The 21,646-nt window shown below is 60.3% G+C and overlaps 1 protein-coding gene across 3 annotated transcripts; it reads right to left on the reverse strand.

Moving 5' to 3' along the window:
- Positions 1-1,795: 1,795 nt before the first annotated feature.
- EPS8L2 (EPS8 signaling adaptor L2) lies at positions 1,796-19,890 on the reverse strand. Of its 3 annotated transcripts, none has more exons than XM_059069066.2 (21): positions 19,752-19,890; positions 17,418-17,510; positions 17,225-17,280; positions 16,357-16,421; positions 8,685-8,846; positions 8,103-8,252; positions 7,950-8,029; positions 7,723-7,865; positions 7,566-7,636; positions 7,265-7,391; positions 6,984-7,072; positions 6,809-6,883; positions 6,450-6,598; positions 6,200-6,332; positions 5,973-6,085; positions 4,540-4,645; positions 3,785-3,898; positions 3,433-3,502; positions 3,130-3,310; positions 2,886-3,018; positions 1,796-2,799 (listed from the first exon to the last, which is right to left on the reverse strand). In XM_059069066.2, the coding sequence occupies exons 2-21, from the start codon at positions 17,429-17,431 to the stop codon at positions 2,716-2,718; spliced, it is 2,115 nt and encodes a 704-aa protein (XP_058925049.1). In that variant the 5' UTR covers positions 17,432-17,510; positions 19,752-19,890; the 3' UTR covers positions 1,796-2,715. The 3 variants fall into 3 exon arrangements, with proteins under 3 accessions (XP_058925049.1, XP_058925048.1, XP_066894029.1); XM_059069065.2 differs by having other exon boundaries at positions 17,388-17,510; positions 19,752-19,886; XM_067037928.1 differs by having other exon boundaries at positions 8,109-8,252; positions 17,388-17,510; positions 19,752-19,841.
- Positions 19,891-21,646: the final 1,756 nt, after the last annotated feature.

Raw genomic sequence — 21,646 nt, forward strand, 5'->3', positions numbered from 1 at the left:
GGTGACAGGTGTACCCCCACCTCTATTCTGTTCCCAGCAGCTTGATGTAGGTGTGAAGACATCTCACACCCTATGCTATTTTGTGCAGCAACCTTTTGGTGAATCAAATATTTTGAAAACGTTAAAAAGAAAGGAAGGGCTTCCCTGGTGGCACAGTGGTTGAGAGTCCGCCTGTCGATGCTGGGGACGCGGGTTCGTGCCCCGGTCTGGGAAGATCCCACATGCCGCGGAGCGGCTGGGCCCGTGAGCCATGGCCACTGAGCCTGCGCGTCCGGAGCCTGTGCTCTGCAACGGGGAGAGGCCACAACAGGGAGAGGCCTGCGTACCGCAAAAAAAAAAAAAAGGAAAAAGAAGAAACTCCACCCAAAATGTCATGGGAAGCCGCTCTTGCCTCCTGGCCGGGCCTGTATACGAGAGGAGAGGACGGGACTCAGAGCCATGCCACGCTGGTGGGAAGACGGCCACAAAGACGAGCTTGTCCCCAAGACAGAGACGGCCTTGTTGGGGGGGCAGCACAGCTGGATGCAGAGAGGGTGCTGGGCGGGCAGCTCCCCGCTGTGACGTTCCCTGCTCCACCCATGGTCAGATCCCCCGCAGCCTCCGCTGGGGCTGGTGCCATCAAACCCTCCCTCTTCCCCGCTCTGAGGGAGGGGCTCAGCCAAGCAGGGGCCGGGGCATGGTGTGGGGAGGCTGTCAGGTCCGGGTTCCCCACTGCTGGCTCTTCTGGATCAGCAGGGTCTGTGGGTTTCTGGAGGAAGGCTGATGCCCTCAGCCTTCCCTTTTCACCTTGGGCTCCTTGTCTGTGGGGTCCTGCCCAGGCCTGGGAGGACAGAGCCTCCTCTCGTGGCCTGGGGTTGGAGGGAGAACCTTCCTTTCCCAGGGAGAAGGGGCCGTGGTGGTCAAGCCTCGGTGTGGCCCAGAAGGCACCAGCCACCCCCAGTTGCCCTTGACTGGGCTCTGCTGGACAAACTCGGCCCAGCACGGCCCGTCCCAGTTGGGAGTCGGGGCTTCCGAGGCCTGGCCCAGAGAGGGACGGTCGGCCCACCATCTCCCACCGTGAAAGGCACAACCCGCCTCTGGGTCCAAGCTTCCTGTGGTTGCCCATCAGGCAGAGGCCCCGGAACCGAGCCCTCTGGACACCCTGATCCAGGGTGGGTCCGGTCCACCGGCTGCTTTGGGGATATGCAGGTCAGACGCCCCTGACCTAGCCAGGTGCTGGGGCACCCCTGCCGTCACACACCACAACAGGCAGGGCGGCCAGCAGAGAGCACCAGAGGCCTCCAAGGGTGGGGCCCAAGTTCGCTCATGGCCAGGTGGCTGGGAGCCTGCGTGGTGCAGAGAGCTGCCCCCTGTGTGCTCAGGGACTCCTCTGCTCCTGCACGGACCCCGTCCCAGCTGGCCTCCTGCCTGGCCCTGCAGGCCCACGCCCTCTTCTGGGGCACCTCCCTCAGCTCGGCCTAAGCTCTCTAAATCTAGCTTCCGTCTTGCTCCTGTAACTCATGCCCCCTCCCTCCCTGCAGGTTTGGCAGCCCTGCTCCCCACCGCTCCCAGTCGGGCCTTCCGGACAGAGAGCAGTGGGCAGGGCCCCCCTCAGCCCACAGTTCCCAGGAGTGTCCTCTGGGCCCTCTCGCAAGGGTGTGGAGGGGAGGGTGTCCTGGGCCCCCCGCTTGGTCAAGGGGTGAGCAGCCTCCCTGGGAACAGCCTGCCTCTGCTCAGGAGCTCTTCCAAAGGCGCAGTCCTGGGGGCTCCAGGTCCCACAGTGACCCCACCCACCTCCAGGAGACAGACACAGGGCTGCTGGGAGACTTAAGTGGTTTAATGGTGTGGATTCTGAGCCTTGGTCACCTTTCCTCGCTGGGGCGCCACCCGCAGAGCCCAGGGCTCCAAGACTCCCCCCCAGCATACAGCACACCAGGCAAGGCTGGCCTGAGACTTGCTCAGAGAAAGTTCCCTTCTGGCTCTGCGGAGGGGGAGCGGGCAGGGCTGGGGTGGGGGTGAGGGGTGCCCAAGGCCAGAACTCGGGTGAGTGGTGTTCAGGCCATCCTTGATCCTCCAGGTGGTGAAGGGAGAACGGCATGCCCCTCACCCCAGTGGGGCCCGGAGTCCCCCAGCCCACCCTGGGGGTGCCGTGTGCTGGGTGGGCGCTGAGGGCGATCTCTGGGGGCAAAGGGCACCAGCCCACCCAGTTCAGAGACAAGGGCAGCTGGGTGGCTGGGGTCTGCTGCCCTGGTGGCCCGCAGCCGGCCACCTGGAGGTATGGGGATGCAGTGGCTGCAGGGGGCCGTGGGGAAGGCGGCAGGGCCCGAGTCACCTGCGCTGGGAGGAACCCCTGTGTGGACGGAGGCGGCCAGAGGAAAGGCCCCTGCCCCCTCCCAGGGTGCGTGCGTGGGTTCTTCGGCCTCAGGGAGAGCTGTGGGGAAGGGCAGGGCCGGGTCTGGGACCGGCACAGCTCTGGCCTCAGCGGGCGGGCGGACGAGGGGCTGGCACCACCTGGTGGCAAGTTTGGCTACGGTGGGCGTCGGGGCAGGTGGGGAGTGTGGGCCGGGGCACCGCTGAGCCGGAGGACAGGCCCCACGTGCCATGAGGCGGGCGAGCCGGTCCCCAGCCGGCACGACTCTCCGTCCGAGTCCGCGGTCCGAAATACGTACACGTACAAAAATAATACTCCAGCCGCGGGGGCGGGCCCTGCCGCGGGCCGTGCGCCCTGCCGCAGGCCTAGCTGTCTTCCTCCGCCCGCCACTGGTTCTTGGAATGGAACTTGCTCATGAGCTCCTCCAGCTCCGATCCACCTTGTTGCTTCTGGGGGAGCCGGGGGACCCGCAGGTCAGTGTCCCGCCAGCTCCCCTTCCCGGGGCGCGCGGGGAGCGGAGGGCGGGGCGGCTCACCTCCAGGACGGCCTTCTGCACGGTGAGCTGGCTGTACACGCGGGCGCCCTCCTCCCCGCACACCTTCCGCAGCTCGGCCTTGTTGAGCGAGAAAAGCTGGGGTCCAGTCAGGATGCCCAGGTTCTCCACGATCCTGGGGGCGGGGGGCAGGGAGCGGGGAGGGGGCGTGAGGGCGGGGCCCTGGCCGTGGGCGGGGCGGCCGCCGCGCCAGCCCCCTGCCCGCCCTGTGCGCCCCTCTGCTCACCGGGCGCTGAAGGCCTTGGCTTCCAGCCAGGCGCGGACCTCGCTGGGGCCGGACGCGTAGGTGAGCGGCAGGTGCACCGGCTGGCTGCGCTCCACGCGGAAGTGCCGCGTCGGCTGTGCCTTGATGTGGCTGATCTTCTTGATGAGCTCGTCGTTGACCTCGTCCATGTGCTGCATCATCTCTGCGGGGCGCCGGGCGGCTCAGGCCTGCTCGGCGCGTACCCGGGGCTCCCTCCCCACCGCCTCCCCCGCTGGCTGTGGGCCTCGACCCCCGCCCGTAGGGTCTGGCGGCCCCATCCCTCACCTCCTTTGTTCCCGGCAAAGCCTGGGGACAGTTTGTGGGTTGGGCTGGCAGGACCCCAGTATTTCACCCCCTGCACGGTGAACAAGAGACGGGGGTGGGGGCGCCATTAGGTCAGTTTATCATCCCTCCCGGCACCCCTCCCAGCCCCTCCTCCCCCACCTCCCAGGACTTGCCCAGCCCCCCACCTTCCCAGACTCAGCCCGGAGCCGGGGAGCCCCCGCACCAGCCTCTAGAGCCGAAGGGTTCAGGCTCCGGGCCCCGTCTTTCTCTGGCCCCCGCCCCACCAACCCCCCCCCCCCCCCCCCGCTACCCGGCATGCCCCTGCAGCAGGACGAGCAGAGCTCTGCCTCACCTGCTCCAGGAGGGCGTCCTCCGGCCCGGTCTCGGCCAGGATGTTGCCGGGCACGTAGCCTGCCTGGCCGCTGCGATTTCGAAGCTTCCACCACTGGTGGTCGTCTTCCAGCACCTGTGGGCGCCGCACCTCTGCCATCACCCCTGACCCACAGCGCCCCCCCCCCCGCCATAGGCACCAGTGCTGGGTGCTGGGACCGCCGGTGTGAGCCCCTTTTTACCGATGGGCCAGAGAGAGTTCCAGAGTCCTCCCTGAGCCTGCTCCCTCCTCCCCATTCTACACACCCCCTCCAGGTGCCCTGGCCCACCTGGCCTCCCACCCATCCATAGGGGCTACCCCACCCACCCCCGTCCCTCCCAGCAGCATCCTAAGCCTCTAGCCTGGTTGTGGATATAGATCACCCCCCCACACACCCCCGAGCTGCTCCACTTTCTGTCCCCCAGTGGGTGGCCTGGATTCAGGATGGGCACAAAACTCGGAAAGTGCCTTTTGGGGGCTCCCGGGGTGGGCATGAATGACAAGCCCCTGCTGGACTGGGGTGTCCCCCACTCAGCACAGGGAGAGCCCACCCCACCCTTCAGCCTGAGCCCAGCCCAGCCCAGGGGCCCTTGGGCTCCCTCCGAGATCCCCAAGACAGGGAGGCCCCTCAGCCAGGCTGTGCTGGGGCGGGTGCCAGGCTGTGGACCCAGAGTGGAGCCCTGGGGTCAGGCAGACCCCTCCTCTGGACAACCACCCGCTCCCCGGCCCCCACTCACCTCCAGGACCTCATCCTTGAGCACCGACAGCTCGTTCGCATTGCGGGCTGTGAAGTCGTAGAGGACCTTGACGTACTTGGCCATGGCCGGTGTGGGTTCGTAGCCCCTGTGTGGAATGGGAGGGGCTGAGGCTCAGGGCTGGGCTGGGGTCTCTTCCTGGGCCTGGGGGAGGGCCAGGGACAGCAGCTTCCCAGGTGAATGGCTGCGTCCTGTTCTGCGGCACAGCGGCTGCAGCTGTCAGCTGGGATGGAAACTGTGACAGCCCCGTTGCGTCTGGCGCCCCCCTGTGTGGGGGGCAGTGGAGGCGGATAGGATGTAAGGGCCTGTAGGCACAGCAAGGTCTTTCCTGCCCTAGCCTCTAGCCCTGGGGGCCTAGAGGTCTCCAGGCCCAGCCCCCCAGGGGATCTAGAGCCAGGCATGTACCCAAGAAACGACAGGACGTCCCTGGAAAGCGGCTGACCATTGGAGGAGGGCCAGATGCTTTCAGAGCCGTAGCCCCTCTGGCACTGCAGACACGACACAGGGCCGCCCGCGAGCTGCAGAGTCCCAGGGTGTCCCAGCTCCTGCATGGAGCAGGCCTGTGCCTGCCACCCGTGCTGGGCCATCCCTCCTGGTCAGTCTGGCCCCTGATCACGAGGGCACCCCTCATACAGGTGCTGGGCTCGGGACCCTGGAGAGGTGGGGGTTCTAGGGCTGGGGCAGCCTCTGGGGCCCTGGTGGGGGGCTGTGTCAGGATTGGCCAGGCTGGACTGGTCAGGGGCTGGAGGTCAAAGGATGAAAATGTTTCTTGAAGGTGGCCCTAGGCCAGGGACCGGGGCATCAGGCTGGTGGGGCACAGGGAGGGGCACGCTTGTTCAAAACATGGACTCCAGCCCCCTCCCCTCCTGAGACTGAATCCTGGGGTCTGGTGGGTAATGAGCTCCCCAGGCAGGTCCTGGCCAGGACTGAGAACAGACAGTAGGTGGGGAGGGGAGGAAGGATGGGGACTTCCCCAGGCCCTGGGGCTGTAAGACATGGTCTGTGGAAATGTGTGTGGCCAGAGGGAGAGAGGCTGTTCCACCTAGACCATCAGTCTCCTCCTCGGGCTCTGAGGCTGGGCCTAAATCAACCCCACCAGGGCAACTGGGATCGCTGAGACCATTTAAGTTCAGTGGTTTAGTAAATTTCTAACCATGATTCTAAAGCATAAACGTGAAGAAACAGAAAGAGATGACATATTAGGTACGTCATCTAAGCACTTTATGGGTGCTTTTGACATTTTCCCCTCAATTGTGCACCACAAAGTTGAAAGGAAACCGGGCTCTAGTGTGGAAAGCATTATTTTTCCGTCGTGAAAAAGGCATTTGCTGCCACCTGGTGGCAGTGTACCCATAGCAGAGCCTCTGTGATTTGAGGGGTGAGCGTCACACTCCCTCACTTTGAGCAGAGCTTACCTGTGAGCATGTGGGGAGCTGACTTGGGGGAGGACGTCTCCCTGGGGTGTGGGCTCAGATGCGAGGCCATGCTTTGGGGAGTTTCTGAAGGACGTGCGGCTCACTGGAGTTGGCTGTGGGGAAGCGGACACGGGGGCTTGGTGTGAAGCAGGGGCTGGGCCAGGAGGGCAGCGCGGCGAGGGCAGTGGGCGGAGGTGGAGTGCAAGTGGGGCTGCGGGCGCTCTGACCTCATCACCGGGGGCTGACGCCAGCCCCTCCACCTCCCAGGGGGCCTCCTGCAGCACGTCCAGGGGTGGCTCCCAGCCGCTCTGGAACTTGGGCACGTAGGGGGGCACCTGCGGCTCCTGAGGCCACTCGGAGCTGGGGGTGAGGTCCTGGAGTGAGCTGTGCCCACCCACCAGAGCTGGCCCCACCCAGGACCCCCAGCCCACCCACCGAGGGACCCATCCTGGTGTGCACCCCATGCCACCACCCTACCGGGGTCGTGTCCAGGTCTCCCCCAGGGACTCCCACAGCGCCATCTCCTTGGGGACCAGGTGGCCGCGCAGGAAGCCCACAGTGTCTCGGGAGAGCAGGGGGCTGTAGACCGAGCGAGCAATGTCTGGGCCACCACAGGTGCTGACGATCTGGGGCACAGCGGGGCGTCAGAGGCCCCCTTCCCACCCTGTGCCTGCCTGCAACACCACTGGCCTGCCCACCGCACCCAGCACTCAGAGTGCAGACGCCGGCCCCAGCCCACTGCCCAAGGTGGGCACTTGCTTCCCCCAAAGTCAGGGGCAAGCCCCCCAGGCCCCCGGTCTCCCGCCCCAGCCCCTGCCTCCCCCCAGCCCCAGCACCAGGTCCAGAGGCCCGAAGAGGAAGTGCACCAGCTCGGCCGCGCTAGGGTTCTGGATGTGCTTCTGCAACTTGGCCTGTGGGCAGGGAGCAGGCCGACCTGTGGGGTGGCACCAGGGACAAGGCACCCCACCCCCAACATCAGCTCGGAGGGACGGGGTGGGCCACTGTACTCACGAGCAGGTTGATGGCCAGCTTGGTCTTCCGGAAACAGTCAACGAACTCGGCCTCGGAGGGGGGCCGTGCTCGCAGCGTGAGGACGCCCTCTGGACAGGGGGTGGGGGGGTAAGCCTGTCCGGCCCGTCGCTGCCCCGGTGGGCCTGGCCTCAGTCTGATGTTGCCCACCCGCTGAGACTGGACCTTGCTCCACTCAGTGGCCACTGTGCTCCCCACCTCCACTCCTGTGTCCACCCCGATGCCCCTCCCCTGTCTGGTGCCCCCCAGCCCCTGCCCCGCACCTGCCGGCCCCTTCTTCCCCTTCTTCTTTCCCTTCTTGCGCTGGTTCAGCTGCTTGAAAGCTTCAGCAGCCTTCTGCAGCCGAGCCACGAACCACTCGATGTCGTCCAGGGCGCAGTTGAGGATTTGCTGGGGTCAGAGCAGGGGCAGGGGTCAGCCTCCGGCTGGGGTCAGTCACCCGCTGCAGGGACACCCCCACCTGCTGCCTCTTGGCCCCTGGCCTGGGGGAGGGGGTGGGGGCTGGCTGGGGGCTGGCCCCAGGATCCCGGAGAGGGCGGAAGGTCCTGCCGGCCCGAGACCCACCGTCTCCTTCTCGATCTTCTGAGCCAGCACGGCCCTCGGTTCCTCGTCCTGCGACTCCCAACGGCGAAAGCCTGGCCGGGAGCAGAGCTGCTGCTGACTGAGCCCCCCCACGCCCTGCAACCCTGATGCCGCCCCCAGCCCATCCCCCTTGGCCCACCTGGGTCGCCGAGCGGCATGGGCAGGCCCACTCGGTTCTTGGTGGAAGGCGAGTCCCTGCCGTAGCGCTGGAAGGGGATGGGGGCCGGGCCCTGGGCCGGGGGCAGGACGGACTGCCGCTGCCGGATCTTCTCCTGGTGGCCCCTGAAGTGGGATGAAGGGCCGCTGAGCCTGGCCGCTGCCCCAGCCCCAGGCCCGGCCGCCCCCCCGCCCCTCCTACCCCCCTACTTGAGGGTCTGTGGCCGCATCTTCTTCCCCAGGCGGCAGTCGGCCAGCGCGCTCTCGATGTCCTCATGCACCAGCTCTGCCTGGGGGGACGGGGCGTCAGGCTGGCTCTCGGGAGGCATCTGGGCTCCCCGCCCCCCACTGCCCGCCCCTCACCTCCACCTCGTCGCAGTGGAAGAAGTGGACGTCGGGCTTGCTCTGGTCTGAGTCCTGGCACACAAGCAGCAGCACCGACGGGTAGCGTAGCTGGTTCAGCACCGTCTGGCTGTGCCGCACGGTCGGCAGCGGGAAGTTCTCCAGCTCCTCCTGGGGGACAGGCGGCTGGGCCCGGGCTCGCCGTGGCGCATGGCCAGAGTCCCAGACACGGACGAGGGCTCAGGGCCATGGGCATGGGGAAGACCCGAGGAGCGGAGGCCGGGGACACGGGCTGACTGTGGGCGTGGCCTGTGGCGTTCACGCCACGGAAAAGGAATGTGGCCTGGCCATGGGCTTGGACACGGACCCCATGGGGCAACGTGCACACACGGGCCCCGCCCCGGTCCAGCCAGTGGAGAAGCTCTGGCGAGGTGGATGTGTCCCCGTGTGGCGTGGCTCCCCTGTACTCTCGGCTCCAACCGGCCCTCCCTGCCCTCGGCCCTCTGCCTGTTCCCTCTCCCACAGAGGCCCAGTGTGTCTGGGTCACTGCCTGTGCCTGCCTTGCAGGATGGGCGAACACCCTCCCTCCTGCTGCCACCACACCTGGGATTCCACGTCCAGCAGCCGCAGCGACTGGTCGTTGACCTGCAGCAGCATCTCCTGTGTCCAGATCTTCTCCTTGGAGCTCAGCTGCACCAGCTTCCGGATGGCATCTTCCACGGACACAATGGCCTCACTCTTGTCCATGATGAACGTGGCCAGGTGCTGGGTGGGCAGGCAGGAGGTCACTCTGGGTGGAGCCCTCCTGGTACCAAGAACCAGGGCCAAGGGGCTGTGCCCTGGGGCTCTGAGGGGCTAGGGCCAACCTTGGGGGTCTGAGGGGGTCACAGCCAACCCTCGGGGTCTGAGGGGCCACGGCCAACCCTGGGGGGGGTCCGAGGGGGCCATGGCCAGCCCTGAGGGTCTGAGGGGGCCGCAGCCGACCCTGGGGGCCTGAGGGGGCCACGGCCAGCCCTGGGGGGTCCAAGGGGGCCACGGCCCGCCCTGAGGGTCTGAGGGGGCCACGGCCAGCCCTGAGGGTCTGAGGGGAACATCCCTGCCCTGGGGTTCTGAAGAGACAAAGCCCCACCTTGGGGGTCCTCTGCTCTCCTTAGGGGATATCTGTGGGGGCCATGGACGTGCCCTGGCAAACCCCTTGGCAGCCCTACACACACAGCCCCCAGCCCACCCAATCTGCCCCTGGGCTCCGGGACCAGGCTCCCTGTCCCCCCAGCAGCCCTGGTGCAGGCTCACGACAGGGCCTTAGCACGTGCCACCCCTGCCCGAGCCCGGTCTCCCCCGGCTCGCTGTTCCTTCCGGGCTGTGCTCGGACACGACCTCCCTGCCTGCCTGGCCATGGCCCCACTGTCCGCACATCCTTGACCTGCCCTGTGTTTATCATCATCCGACTTTATGCTGGACACGACATGCTTCTTTGTTTGCTATCTGGCTGCTGCCTCCCCGGTGCCTGTGACAGTGCTGGGCCCCCAGGAGGCCCCCAGTGAATGTGATGGGAAGGAATGAGCAGCCCGTGGGGACCCCTGACCCGCCCCGCTCCTCTCTCTCCAAGCCTGGCTCAGGCCCCTCCTCCTTCCAGGATCCCCCATGTGTCCTCGCTGACCTTTGCTGAATTCAGTAAACAATGCTGGGACAGCTGGGTGAACACTCACAGAAACTCCAAGCAGTTAAGGCTTAACCATGGAACATGGAAGCATGAAAGTGCTAGAAGAAAATACTAGGTAATTTCTGATAGTCTCAGGAAGGCCTTCTTCACTGGGGGACTTTGCTAAGCAAGGAAGAAAATCCAGATGCTCAAAAGACAAGCCCAGGACTTCCCTGGTGGTCCAGTGGTTAAAACTCTGAGCTTAAACTGCAGGGGGCATGGGTTCGATCCCTGGTCGGGGAACTAGGATCCTGCATATGCCATGTGGTGGGGTCACAGGAAAAAAAAAAAAAAGGGAATAAAAAGACAAGACCAACGATTTTTGTTGTTGTTGTTGTTGTTGTTTGTGGTACGCAGGCCTCTCACTGTTGTGGCCTCTCCCGTTGCGGAGCGCAGGCTCCGGACGCGCAGGCTCAGCGGCCATGGCTCACGGGCCCAGCTGCTCCGCGGCATGTGGGATCTTCCCGGACCGGGGCACGAACCCGTGTTCCCTGCATTGGCAGGCGGATTCTCAACCACTGTGCCACCAGGGAAGCCCAAGACCAACAAATTTGACTTAATGAAAAAAAAATTTCTGCCTGAGAAAAAGTACCACATACAAAGTATTAAAAAAAAACCCCACAGATATAATAATAGATATAATGGAGGTGACGTAGGCTAATTTTCTTGATACAGGAAAAGGCCAACATGCATTACAATGATAGTTCTTACTTTGTTAAAAGCTCTGTTTTGTTTAATAATTAAGGATACCAACGATAAATGAATAAAGAATGAAAGAATATGTAAATAAGTAAAAGATTAACAGCTCTATAGAAAAATTGACAAAAGGTATGAACAGAGAGTCTACAAGAAAATAAATATAAGTAGCCTTTTAATATAGAAACTTACATGCAGGGGAATTCCCTGGTGGTCCAGGGGTTAGGCCTCTGCGCTTTCATTGCCGAGGGCCCGGGTTCAATCCCTGGTTGGGGAACTAAGATCCCACAACTAAGATCCCACAGGCTGCATGGTGCGGCCAAAAAGTATATGTGTGTGTATGTATATATATATATATATATATATATATATATATATATATATATATATATATATATATATATAATATACACACACACGTATATATGCAGACTCATCCAATACAAGAATTACAAATTGAAGCTGGAGACTATGACTTTAGGAATGAGCTTTCACCTATGCTGTTGCCCAGTACTAACAAGCCCTTGTGCGTTACACTGGCTGGTTAAGACGTGGAGAAGGAGGAGCCCTTGCTCTGCACTCGCCTGGCTGCTCTGGGGGAGTTGATGACACTGGACCAGCCCACATGCTTTCCTCTTATAATCCCAAGGCAACCTGCACACGTGTAGAATGTGGCATGGGTACAAAGCTGCTCTCTGCACAACTCTTGGAGGCCAACCTACATGGCCATGGGCAGGTTAGAAAGAGACTGGGCAGGGGAATTCCCTGGTGGTCCAGTGGTTAAGAATCCGCCCTCCTATTCAGGGGACACAGGTTCGCTCCCCGGTCAGGGAACTAAGATCCCACATGCTGAGAGCCCAAGCACCGCAACTAAGACCCAACGCAGCCAAATAAATAAATGAATAAAATGCTAAAAAAAAAAAAAAAAAAGCGCACAGGGGACTTCCCTGGTGATTCAGTGGATAAGACTCTGCGCTCCCAATGCAGGGCACCCGGTTCAATCCCTGTTTGGGGCACTAGATCCCACTTGCATGCTGCAACTAAGAGTTAGCATGCCACAACCATGAGCCTGTATGCTGCAACTAAAAGATCCCGCATGCCGCAGCGAAGATCCCACATGTCGCAACTAAGACCTGGTGCAGCCAAAAGAAGTAAGTAAGTAAATAAATAAATATTTTTTAAAAAATAGGGACTTCCCTGGTGGTCCAGTGGTTGAGAATCCGCCTTCCAATGCAGGGGACGTGGGTTCTAGCCCTGGTCGGGGAACTAAGATCCCACATGCCACGGGCAACTAAGCCCACGTGCTCTAGTGTCTGCACGCCACATCAAGAGAGAAGCCCGTGTGCAGCAACTAAGATCCAACGCAGCCATAAATAAATAAACAAATAAATAAATATTTTTTAAAAGAAAAAAGAAAGAGTGGGCAGAAACGTGCAGTGACTATCAGGCAGCTGGTCTGTCTGCATGAGGCGCATTGTCAGCAAAATACTGTACAGCCAAACCATCCCCGCCGTGCTGCCCATGCACTTCAAATGACTGAAAACATACAGAGTGTATTCTCTGACCAGAATGGGATTAAATTAGAAATCAATAACAGAATGATAACTACAAAACCCTATTAATTGGAAATTAAGCAACACACTTTTAAACAAATCATGGGTCCATATTTGTAGAAATTAAACAGCACACTTTTAAACAACAAATGAGTGAAAGAGGAAATCACAAGGGAAATAAGAAAATACCTAGAGACAAATGAAAATAGAAACACAACATATCAAAACTTATGGGATGCAGCAAAAGCAGCACTAAGGGGAAATTTATACCTATAAATGCTTACATGGTTAAATGCTTAAAAAGAAGAAAAATCTAAACAACCCATGGGTCAAAGAAGTCACAAGGAAATTTAGAAAATATTCTGAGTTGCAGCAACATGGATGGACCTAGAGATGATCATACTAAGTGAAGTAAGTCAGGGACTTCCCTGGTGGCGCAGTGGTTAAGAATCTGCCTGCCAATGCAGGGGACATGGGTTTGAGCCCTGGTCTGGGAAGATCCCACATGCCGCGGAGCAACTAAGGCCGTGCGCCGCAGCTACTGAGCTTGCGTGCCACAGCTGCTGAAGCCCATGAGCCTAGACCCCGTGCTCCACCACAAGAGGAGCCACCGCAACGAGAAGCCCGCGCACCACAACAAAGAGTAGCCCCCACTCGCCGCAACTAGAGAAAAGCCCATGTGCAGAGACGAAGACCCAACGCAGCCAAAAATAAGTAAATAAATAAATTTATTTAAAAAAAATAAATAAGAAGTCAGACAGAGAAAAACAAATATATGATATCACTCATATGTGGAACCTAATTTAAAAAAATGATACAAATGAACTTACTTACAAAACAGAAACAGACTCACAAATTTCGAAAAAAAACTAACGGTTACCAAAGGGGAAAGGTGGGGAAGGGATAAATTAGGAGTTTGGGATTAACGTACACATGCTACTATATATAAAATAGATAACCAACAAGGACCCACTGTGTAGCATAGGGAATTATATTCGATATCTTGTAATAACCTATAATGGAAAAGAATCTGAAAAAGAAGGAATACATGTATATGTATAATTGAATCACTTTGCTGTACATCTGAAACTAACACATTATAAATCAACTATACTCCAATAAAATAAAATTTTAAAAAGTAAAATATTCTGAGCTGAACCACAATAAAAACAAGCACATCAAAACTTGTGGAAGGGGCTTCCCTGGTGGCGCAGTGGTTAGGAGTCCGCCTGCTAATGCAGGGGATACAAGTTCGTGCCCCAGTCCAGGAAGATCCCACATGCCGCGGAGCGGCTGGGCCCGTGAGCCATGGCCGCTGAGCCTGCGCGTCCGGAGCCTGTGCTCCACAGTGGGAGAGGCCACAGTGGTGAGGGGCCCGCGTACCGCAAAAACAAAACAAAACAAAACAAAAACAAAAAACTTGTGGAAGATAGCTAAAGCAGTCCTTTGAGGAGCTTTATAGCTTTAAATGAATGTCAGAAAAGAAGAAAAACTTAATATCAGTGGTCTGGGCATTCCTCTTAAGAAACTAGAAAATGACAATCAAATGAAACCCAGAGTAAGTGGAAAGAAGGAAAATAACAGCAGAAACCAATGAACTAGTAAAATACACAAACAACAGAGAAAAATCAACAAAGCCCAAGGTTGGTTCTGAAAAGATTGATGAAATTGATAAAACCTTGGCAAGACTGATCAAGAAAAAATAGAGAAAACACAAATGATCAATAACCAGAAGAAACGAGGGGACATCACTACAGATCATACAGGCATAAGAGTGAATTCATAATAAAAGAAAACTTCCCACAAAGGAAACCCTATATTGAGGGCCTCACAGGTGAATCCTAACAAACATTTAAGAGGGAAATCACAACAATCTTCCATAAACTCTTCCTGAAGACTAGAGGAGTAGGAACATTTCTCCACTCATTTTATAAGGCCAACATAACTCTGATACTCAAACCTGCCAAGAGCATTGCAGGAAAAGAAAATTATAGACCAATATTCTAATAAATATTAATGCAAAAAAATCCTTAACAAAATAGTAGCAATAAGTCTTGTCAATACATAAAAAGGATAATAAACCATTAGTAAATGAAGTTTATCCTAGAAATGCAAGGTTGGTTTGACATTTTAAAATATCAGCGTGATTCATTACATTAACAATAGTAAATACATTTCAATTGAGAAAGCATTTGATAAAATTCAACAACTTTCATGATAAAAGCTCTCAGCAAACAACGAATGGAACGGAACTTCCCCATTCTAGTAAAGGGTATCTACAAAAACATACAGCTTACAAAACGGGGAATTCTGAATACTTTCTTCTAAGATTGGACACAGGCAAGGATGTCCACTATCATTACTTTTATTGAGCACTGTCCTGGTAGTTCTAGCCAGGGCAATAAAGCAAGAAAAACAAAGTGGCTAAAATTAATAAATTAAGTACTGTATTTTCAGACAAAATGATTGCGTACATAAAAAAATCCAATGAATATATAAGCAATTCCTGAAACAAGTAAATGAATTCAGCAAGGTCTCAGGATACTCAATCACTATACAAAAATTCAATTGTATAAAACAAATGCTGGGACATCCCTGGTGGCACAGTGGTTAAGAATCCACTTGCCAATGCAGGGGACACGAGTTCGAGCCCTGGTCTGGGAAGATCCCATATGCCACAGAGCAACTAAGCCTGTGCGCCACAACTACTGAGCTGGTGTGCCACAACTATTGAAGCCCACACGCCTAGAGCCCGTGCTCCGGAACAAGAGAAGCCACTGCAGTGAGAAGCCTGCGTACCTCAATGAAGACCCAACTCAGCCAAATAAATAAATAAATAAATAAATAAATAAATAAACAAACCCACAAGGCTTTGGTGCCTTGTGGCACCTCCCATTGCCACCACCTCTCACCCTCCCTCTTGGCCTCAGCTTCCTCATCTGGGAGCGGTCAGCAAACCTGCCCATATCCCCAGCCTTGCTGGCTGCTGGTCAGGCAGGAGAGGTGGGCCCAGCCTGGGGTCCTTCCACAGGCTAGCTTGGACCAAAGTCTAGGAGAAGGGCTGGGAGGCCCCGCTGGCACAGGTGGCTCCTCACCAAGGAGGGCAAAGTCCCTCCCACAGAGTGGTGGCGGAGCTGCCCCTAGATGCTGAGCCTACAGCAGTCATGAGCTGACCACACAAGACAGCCCCTGCCTGCCCAGGTTGGCAGGGAGGGCTGATCACCAACACAGCCCAATGCAAGAGCCCTAGGGACTCCCATGTCTCATTGCACCCACTGTATAGATAAGAAAACTGAGGCTCAGAAAGCAATGACTCACCTGGCTTCTGTGGGCATGGAGGGCTCTAAGCAGAGGGACGTTCTTACCTTCCTGGTCCAGGGCTCCCCACCTTCCTGGTCCAGGGCTTCCCACCTTCCTTCCTGGTCCAGGCCCCTCATCTTCCTGGTCCATGGCTCCCTACCTTCCTGGTCCAGGGCTCCCCACCTTCCTGGTCCAGGCCCCTCATCTTCCTGGTCCAGGGCTCCCCACCTTCCTGGTCCATGGCTCCTCACCTTCCTGGTCCAGGGCTCCCCACCTTCCTGGTCCAGGGCTCCCCACGTTCCTGGTTCAGGCCCCTCATCTTCCTGGTCCAGGGATCCCCACCTTCCTGGTCCATGGCTCCTCACCTTCCTGGTCCAGGGCTCCCCACCTTCCTGGTTCAGGCCCCCCACCTTCCTGATCCTGGGTCCCCCTCCCTCCTTCCCCTTCAGCCATTCCCAGCCCTGTTGTCCTGCAGGTTTGGATGATGACCAGGAACCAGGAACTTGGCCAGCTGCCACGAGCAGGAAGGTCAATTAAAAAACATATTTCCTGAGTTCTAAGTGTGAATTAAAAGTGACCTAAGAGCAAAGGTCTCTGGAGCTGGTGGTTCGTCTAGAGCGCAGTTACCCATCTCGACTGTCCAGGCCTAGTGGGATTAGCCATGGAGGACGTCCCTGCAGGAGCTCAGAAAAGTGTGTCGGCTCCACCTCCTCCCTCCCAGTCTAGCTCCCTGTTGTGAGGCCAGGATGACAGTTTCCCTCCCACTGGGGCTTCCAGGGGGCACCCAGAGCTGTCCTTGCCTTCCTGTGTTGCCCGTGGCATCCCTCTCCCCAACGTGGTTCCAGGGTTCCTGTGCCCCTCAGACCGGGAGCTCCCCGGGACTGGAGGGAGGCTCCCCAGCGGGGGTGAGCCCAGAACAGGCTGCCTGCTGTGGGACCACTTCTCGCCTGGCCTCAGTTTCCCCACAGGCCCGGGGACCCCGGAGCATGGAGGACAGGAGTGCCCCGTGGGGTGAGGGGCTCACCTGGACGTGGTACTGGGAGGTCTCGTGCATGATGACATTGGAGTTGGAGTACCTCTTCCTCTGCTCTGAATAAGGAGACACGGTCACTCACCCCTGAGGGCGGGACCCCAGGTGGGGCCGCAGGGAGGACAGAGTGCAGGGGAGGAGAGCTGCTCTGTGGGCCCTTTGTGGTCGCCAGGAAGGACACAAGGGCACGGAATGGAGGGACGGCCCCTCCTGGCAGAACACGAAGCTCCCTGGGTCCCCAGGCGGGATCCCCAGCTCAGAGTGGTGATGGCACAACTGTGTCTGGATGGGGTCTGTCCTGGAGCGGATGCAGGAGGCTCAGCCTCCTTTCATGGAGGCCCCTGCCCACCTTCCTGGGGAGGGGTCTGGTCCAGGGCTTCCCCCAACTCTAAGAGCTGCCAGCTACCATCTCCCTGCCTCTCCCTGCCCCTCCCTGGGGCTCCTTGCTTTCCAGAGGCAGCACTGCATGGATGGGGGACGGTCAGAGCTGGGGGAGGTGGGGGCCAACCAGGCCCCGCCCTCCCAGAGCAGACACCTGGCACTCAGTCCAGCAGGAGCCCCCACCCCTGGAGGATCGGGTGGCGGAGAAGAGCACAGAGAATCAATATTGATGCTCCCTGAATTATTAGTAAGGCCTCTCGCCTTACTGGTTCACTGTGGGGAGGGCTATTCAGTGGCCAGAGTTTGGGGGAGGGACCTGAGCACCTGCTGGTTGATTAGGGTCCAGGGGCCTTCTCTGGGTGCCCAGGGCTGACCTGTGTCTCCCTGGGTGGGGGCCTGGAAGAGCCCTGGGGAAGTGAGTAGGCGAGACCCTCCCAGCCGAGCTGGCCCCCGAGGCCTCTTGTCCTCAAACCTCACTCACCAAACAGGTCCTTGGCACTCATCTTGGCCACACCGTCAGACCGGCCCAGGCTGCCACTGCAGGGGAGGGGCTGGTGAGGGTGGGGCCCATGCCGCACCCCTCCCTGGGGACTACGGGTGGGTAGCGGGTGGTGGGGGCCTAGTGGGTGGGGGTGGGGGCTCACTTGGCAGCACCCGGGCAACAGCTCACGGACCCTGATTGGCTCATGGCGTCCTCGACGTTGGCTGGCGGTGAGAGGGCAGACCTCAGAGTGGCCTGAGTCCAGGGCTTAGTGCCTGGCCCACACCTAAGTGCACAGGGGAGCCAAGCTGACACCTTATCGTGACCTGGCCGGGGCCTTGCTACCCCAGCACAGGGCCTGGGTCTCCTCCCCATCCCTCCCCGGATCCAGGGCCTGGAGCCCCGACTGCCTGGGCAGGCAGTCCTCAGGGAGCAGAGCTCTGCCTTCTGGACACACCAGGACCACCCCTGCTCCACATCACACTTGGTGTTCACTGCAGCCCCATCTCTCCCTGGACGCTCGGTCCTCTACAGGGACCCCCAGGACGTGCCAGCAGAGGGGTCCCATCCCCAGAGGCTGTCTGGAGCGGGGCTGCGAGGAAGATGTCCTGGGGGCTCTGAAGGGGGGTTGGGGGAAGAGGCACCTTCCAAGCAGAGGGAACAGCATGTTTAAAGGCCCTGAGGCAGGTGGGAGCCAGACAAGGGAGAAAGGCAGCAAAAGATGAGGCTGGAGCCCAGGGTGAAGGGTAGGGGGCCTGAGGACCCAGAGCCCAGGGTGAAGTCCAGACGGAGCCCACACTCTGAGGGGTGAGCAGAGCCTGGTACCCCTGGGCCAGGCTGACATGTCCTGTGGGATTCTGTGCTCCGTGGGGACCTCTGGGTCCACACTGTGCCACATCAGATGTCACCAGTGATGCCATCCATCTGTGGCTTCAGTGTTTAGGGGGCTGCAGGGTTGGGTCGCAAGCCAGGGGTGCTGGTATCCAGGGCAGGTAGTACCTGGTACCTGGTAGTTTGTACAAGTACCTGGTAGCTTGACCAGGTACTACCTACAGGGAAGGCTCCCAGGACATGTGAGGGACCCAGGGGCTTCAGGCTACCCCCTCCCACATGCCACCGAGGGTCCGGGCTTGGCCAGATTCCTCTGTCCATCTGTCCGTGGAGAATGTCCGGAATGCTCACGGCCTCTGTAGGTGAGCCCGAGTGTTTGCTTAATGGGATTCCTGGCGGGCTGAGCCGAGGGTGCTGGGCACGTGTGTCCAGATACACACACCTGGGCGAAACCGAGGCCTGTGAGCACACAGACACCTAGGTTGTGACATTCGGCCTCCCCTAGGGGGCGGGGTGGGGGGCCTCAGGGCCAGCCAGGGAGGTGGGTCCAGGCAGCTGGGGGAGGGGCCACTTACAGGCCGGCTCCAGTGGGGAGTAAGGGGGCTTCTTCAGCGGACTGGGGGGGGATGACACTAGCCCTGAGGGCCCCAGGGCCCAGGCTGCGCTTTGGTTTCACTGTGGCCATTTTCCGGGTGCAAAGGAAGGCCGAGTGGTCAGGCGGGGGAGGGGGAGGGGGCCCAGCTCCAAGTTCAAATTCCAGCAGCAGCTGACTGACCTTGGGGAGGAGCCAGCTTAAGGCCCAGGGAGCCAGGTGGGGCCCTGGGTTGGGGGAGGGAAAAGCCTGGGAAGCTGTAGGTGGGGAGCAGGACGCTGGGCTTGCACTTGGGAGACAGAGGCAGGCGGCGCTGGACCCCTGACTGCACGGGGCAGGGCCAGGAGAGGCCCCGCCACCACAGGCCGTGGGGGAGGTGCGGAAGCGCCAGCTGGGCTGGGCCTGCCAGCGCAGCTGGGCCTCACCACATCTGGGTGGGGCACAGGTGGTCGGTGGCACACTTCAGAAGCACCAGGAGCCCTGCTCACCCACCTCCGCTGCCATCGGGACACCTGAGGCACAGGGGCTGCCCCAGCCCAGCCCAGCCCAGGTTGGAGGCACACAGGACCCGGCAGCTCGGCCCCCAGCCTCCCTCCCTGAAACTCCCACGCCCCAGCCTCAACCGAGAGCCTGACCCCGGCCCGATGCTTCCCTGGCCCTGCGTTTCCGCCTGAGGAGCCCCCAGCCTGCCCAGGCAACAGTGGTGCAGATCCTTTGAGGGGCAGGGGCTGACCTCCTCAACACCACTTCACTGGAGGAGGGGGTTCTCCCCACCGAGCCCCAGGGCTGGGAGGCGCCGGCTGACTCAGAAGCCACTGGCTTACAAACATCCCCAGCGCACGGCGCCGCCCCAGGACCGGACGGGGCGGGCCAGGCCGCAGGAACCCGGCTGCGGCCACCAGCCCAGGGAAAGCCCGCGGGCCTGGCGCGGCCCCTCGCGCCCGATGCCCCATGCTCCCCGGCCCGGCCTGCAGACCCAGGCCAGGGCCCCGCGTCGCGCTGCCACCTGGGGAAACTGAGTCCCGGGCAGCCCGCCCTCCGTGCGCTCGGCTGCCCTGAGGCTCCAGGGCCAAAGCGGGTGCGGGCGCCAGGTGGGCCACTCACCTGCTCCTCTCGCGGCCCCGCGCCTGGCCGCCCACTGGTCCCTTAGTCCGCGCGTCCGTCCGCCTGCCCGTCTGTCGGAGCCTGGCTCCAGAGGACAGAGGGACGCGCGGAGGAGCCGGGGCGGGGCGCGGGGAGGAACCTGAGCAGCAGGTTAGAGTCACCGTGCGCGGGCGGGCACTGGGCAGGGGCGGGGGTGGGACGCGGATGCCCCGCCCACCCCAGACCCCGCCCCCACCGCGGCTCCCCGCGGACGGTCCCCACAGCCTCCCGGGTCCCTCTGCGCAAACCCCACCCCTAAAGCGGGGGCGCTGGCGGACGGGTGGGCGGCCCCGGGAGCCCATCCCCGACGCTGCTCTGAGATCTACCGGGGTCAAAAGCCCAGCTGCCTGCACCCTAGAGGGGTGGCGTGGAGCCCTGGGGAGGTCACACCTGCCCCTGCCAGGTGCCCCCAGCTTCAGGTGCCCCAGGACCCGGGGCCGAGTCCCACCCTCTTCCACTGGGGCCCCTCAGGTCTGGAGGGAGCGCTAGGGCCAGGCTTTAGTCTGAGTCAGTCTCAAAGGTAGGACCATGGGCCAGAAGCCCTGCAGCCCTGCTCCCTGAGCTTGCCAGGTTCCGGGGCAGGGATACCTCCTCCACGATCTGATCGAGGAGCTCCTAAAGTCTCTTTGTGTCGCCCAGCCCAGTGTTGGCACCCCCTGAGGAGTGGGGCTATCCCATGGCCGGGGAGGGGGGGTGTCAGGACGCCTGTGGCCTACACTGTCCTTGAGTGCCAGGGCAGTGTTGGTGTGAGGGCGCTCCGGGCAGTGACCCCCGCCTTAGGCCAGGCCCCAAGCTCTGCCTGCGGTTCTGTCTTTCCTCCTCCTGAACTGACCCCCAGGATGGCCATGCCCACCAAGCTGGGTGAAGAGGGCAGGCCGGGTGGTGGTGGGCACCCCCAAGGCACCCCAAGGCTCCCGCTGTTGTCCTGGGGTGGAGGAAGCAGGAAAGGTGTGCCAGGACGCAGGGTCCCAGATCCGTGGTCCTAGAAGGGCACGCAGCTGGTGTTTGCCAGGAGCCCCAGCTAAGGAGACACAGTGTGCTGGAAGGGCAGCGGCATTGTCCCTCCCCACATCGTCAGGACCTTCCTGCCTGTCTGGGGTGTTACTGGTGAGCTCGCACAGGGGTGCAGGGAGTGGCCTTCGTCCTCCGGCCCCACCCTGCCGCAGTGCCCTGGCAAGGCCTGGCTTCCTGGTTCTGTCTCCCCTCTGCTGACAACGTCCCCAGAGGGGACGGCACGCCAGCCCTTCCAGGAGGCTGAGCCTGAAAGAGCAAAACGTGGGAGGCACGCAGGGAGGGGAGCAGCTGAGGTGGGCACTCTCTGCTTCTGAAATCAACGTGATCGGCATCAGATCGGGAGCGCTGACCCCCTCAAGAATGCAGTTGGGGGCCTGGAGTCCCAGGCTGCTTGGTGGCCACCTTGAGTGTGGTATGCACCGCAGCCAAAGCAATGGGGATGTCAAGGGCCTGACCCAGACTCTTGGGCAGGCTGTGAACCAGAGGACAACAGGTATCTTGCTGCCTGGGTCTGCAGGGGAGAGTGTGGAGCCCTGCTGAGTGCACAGGAGGGTAAGCAGGAGGATGCCGCCACTGGCCTTCAGGGCTAGAGGCACACACTGGTCCTGAGCTAAAGAAGTTGGCTGAGCAGAGAGCTCTCTGCTCCCACTGGCCCCGAGGGTAAGCCTGACACCACCCGTCCCCCCTCGCTGAGGGCTGGCCCCGTGGAGGCGCAGGCTGGGGGAGCGCAGCTCCGGGGCTGCTGTGTGGGGCCTGCAGCGGGCACGCGGCCTGTGCCCTGAGGGATGAAGGGAGAACCCTGGAGGAGACAGGTGGCTGCAGTCAGGAGCAGTTCAGAGAGG

This window comes from Kogia breviceps, chromosome 7, assembly GCF_026419965.1.
Source record: "Kogia breviceps isolate mKogBre1 chromosome 7, mKogBre1 haplotype 1, whole genome shotgun sequence".
Taxonomy (NCBI): Eukaryota; Metazoa; Chordata; class Mammalia; order Artiodactyla; family Physeteridae; genus Kogia; species Kogia breviceps.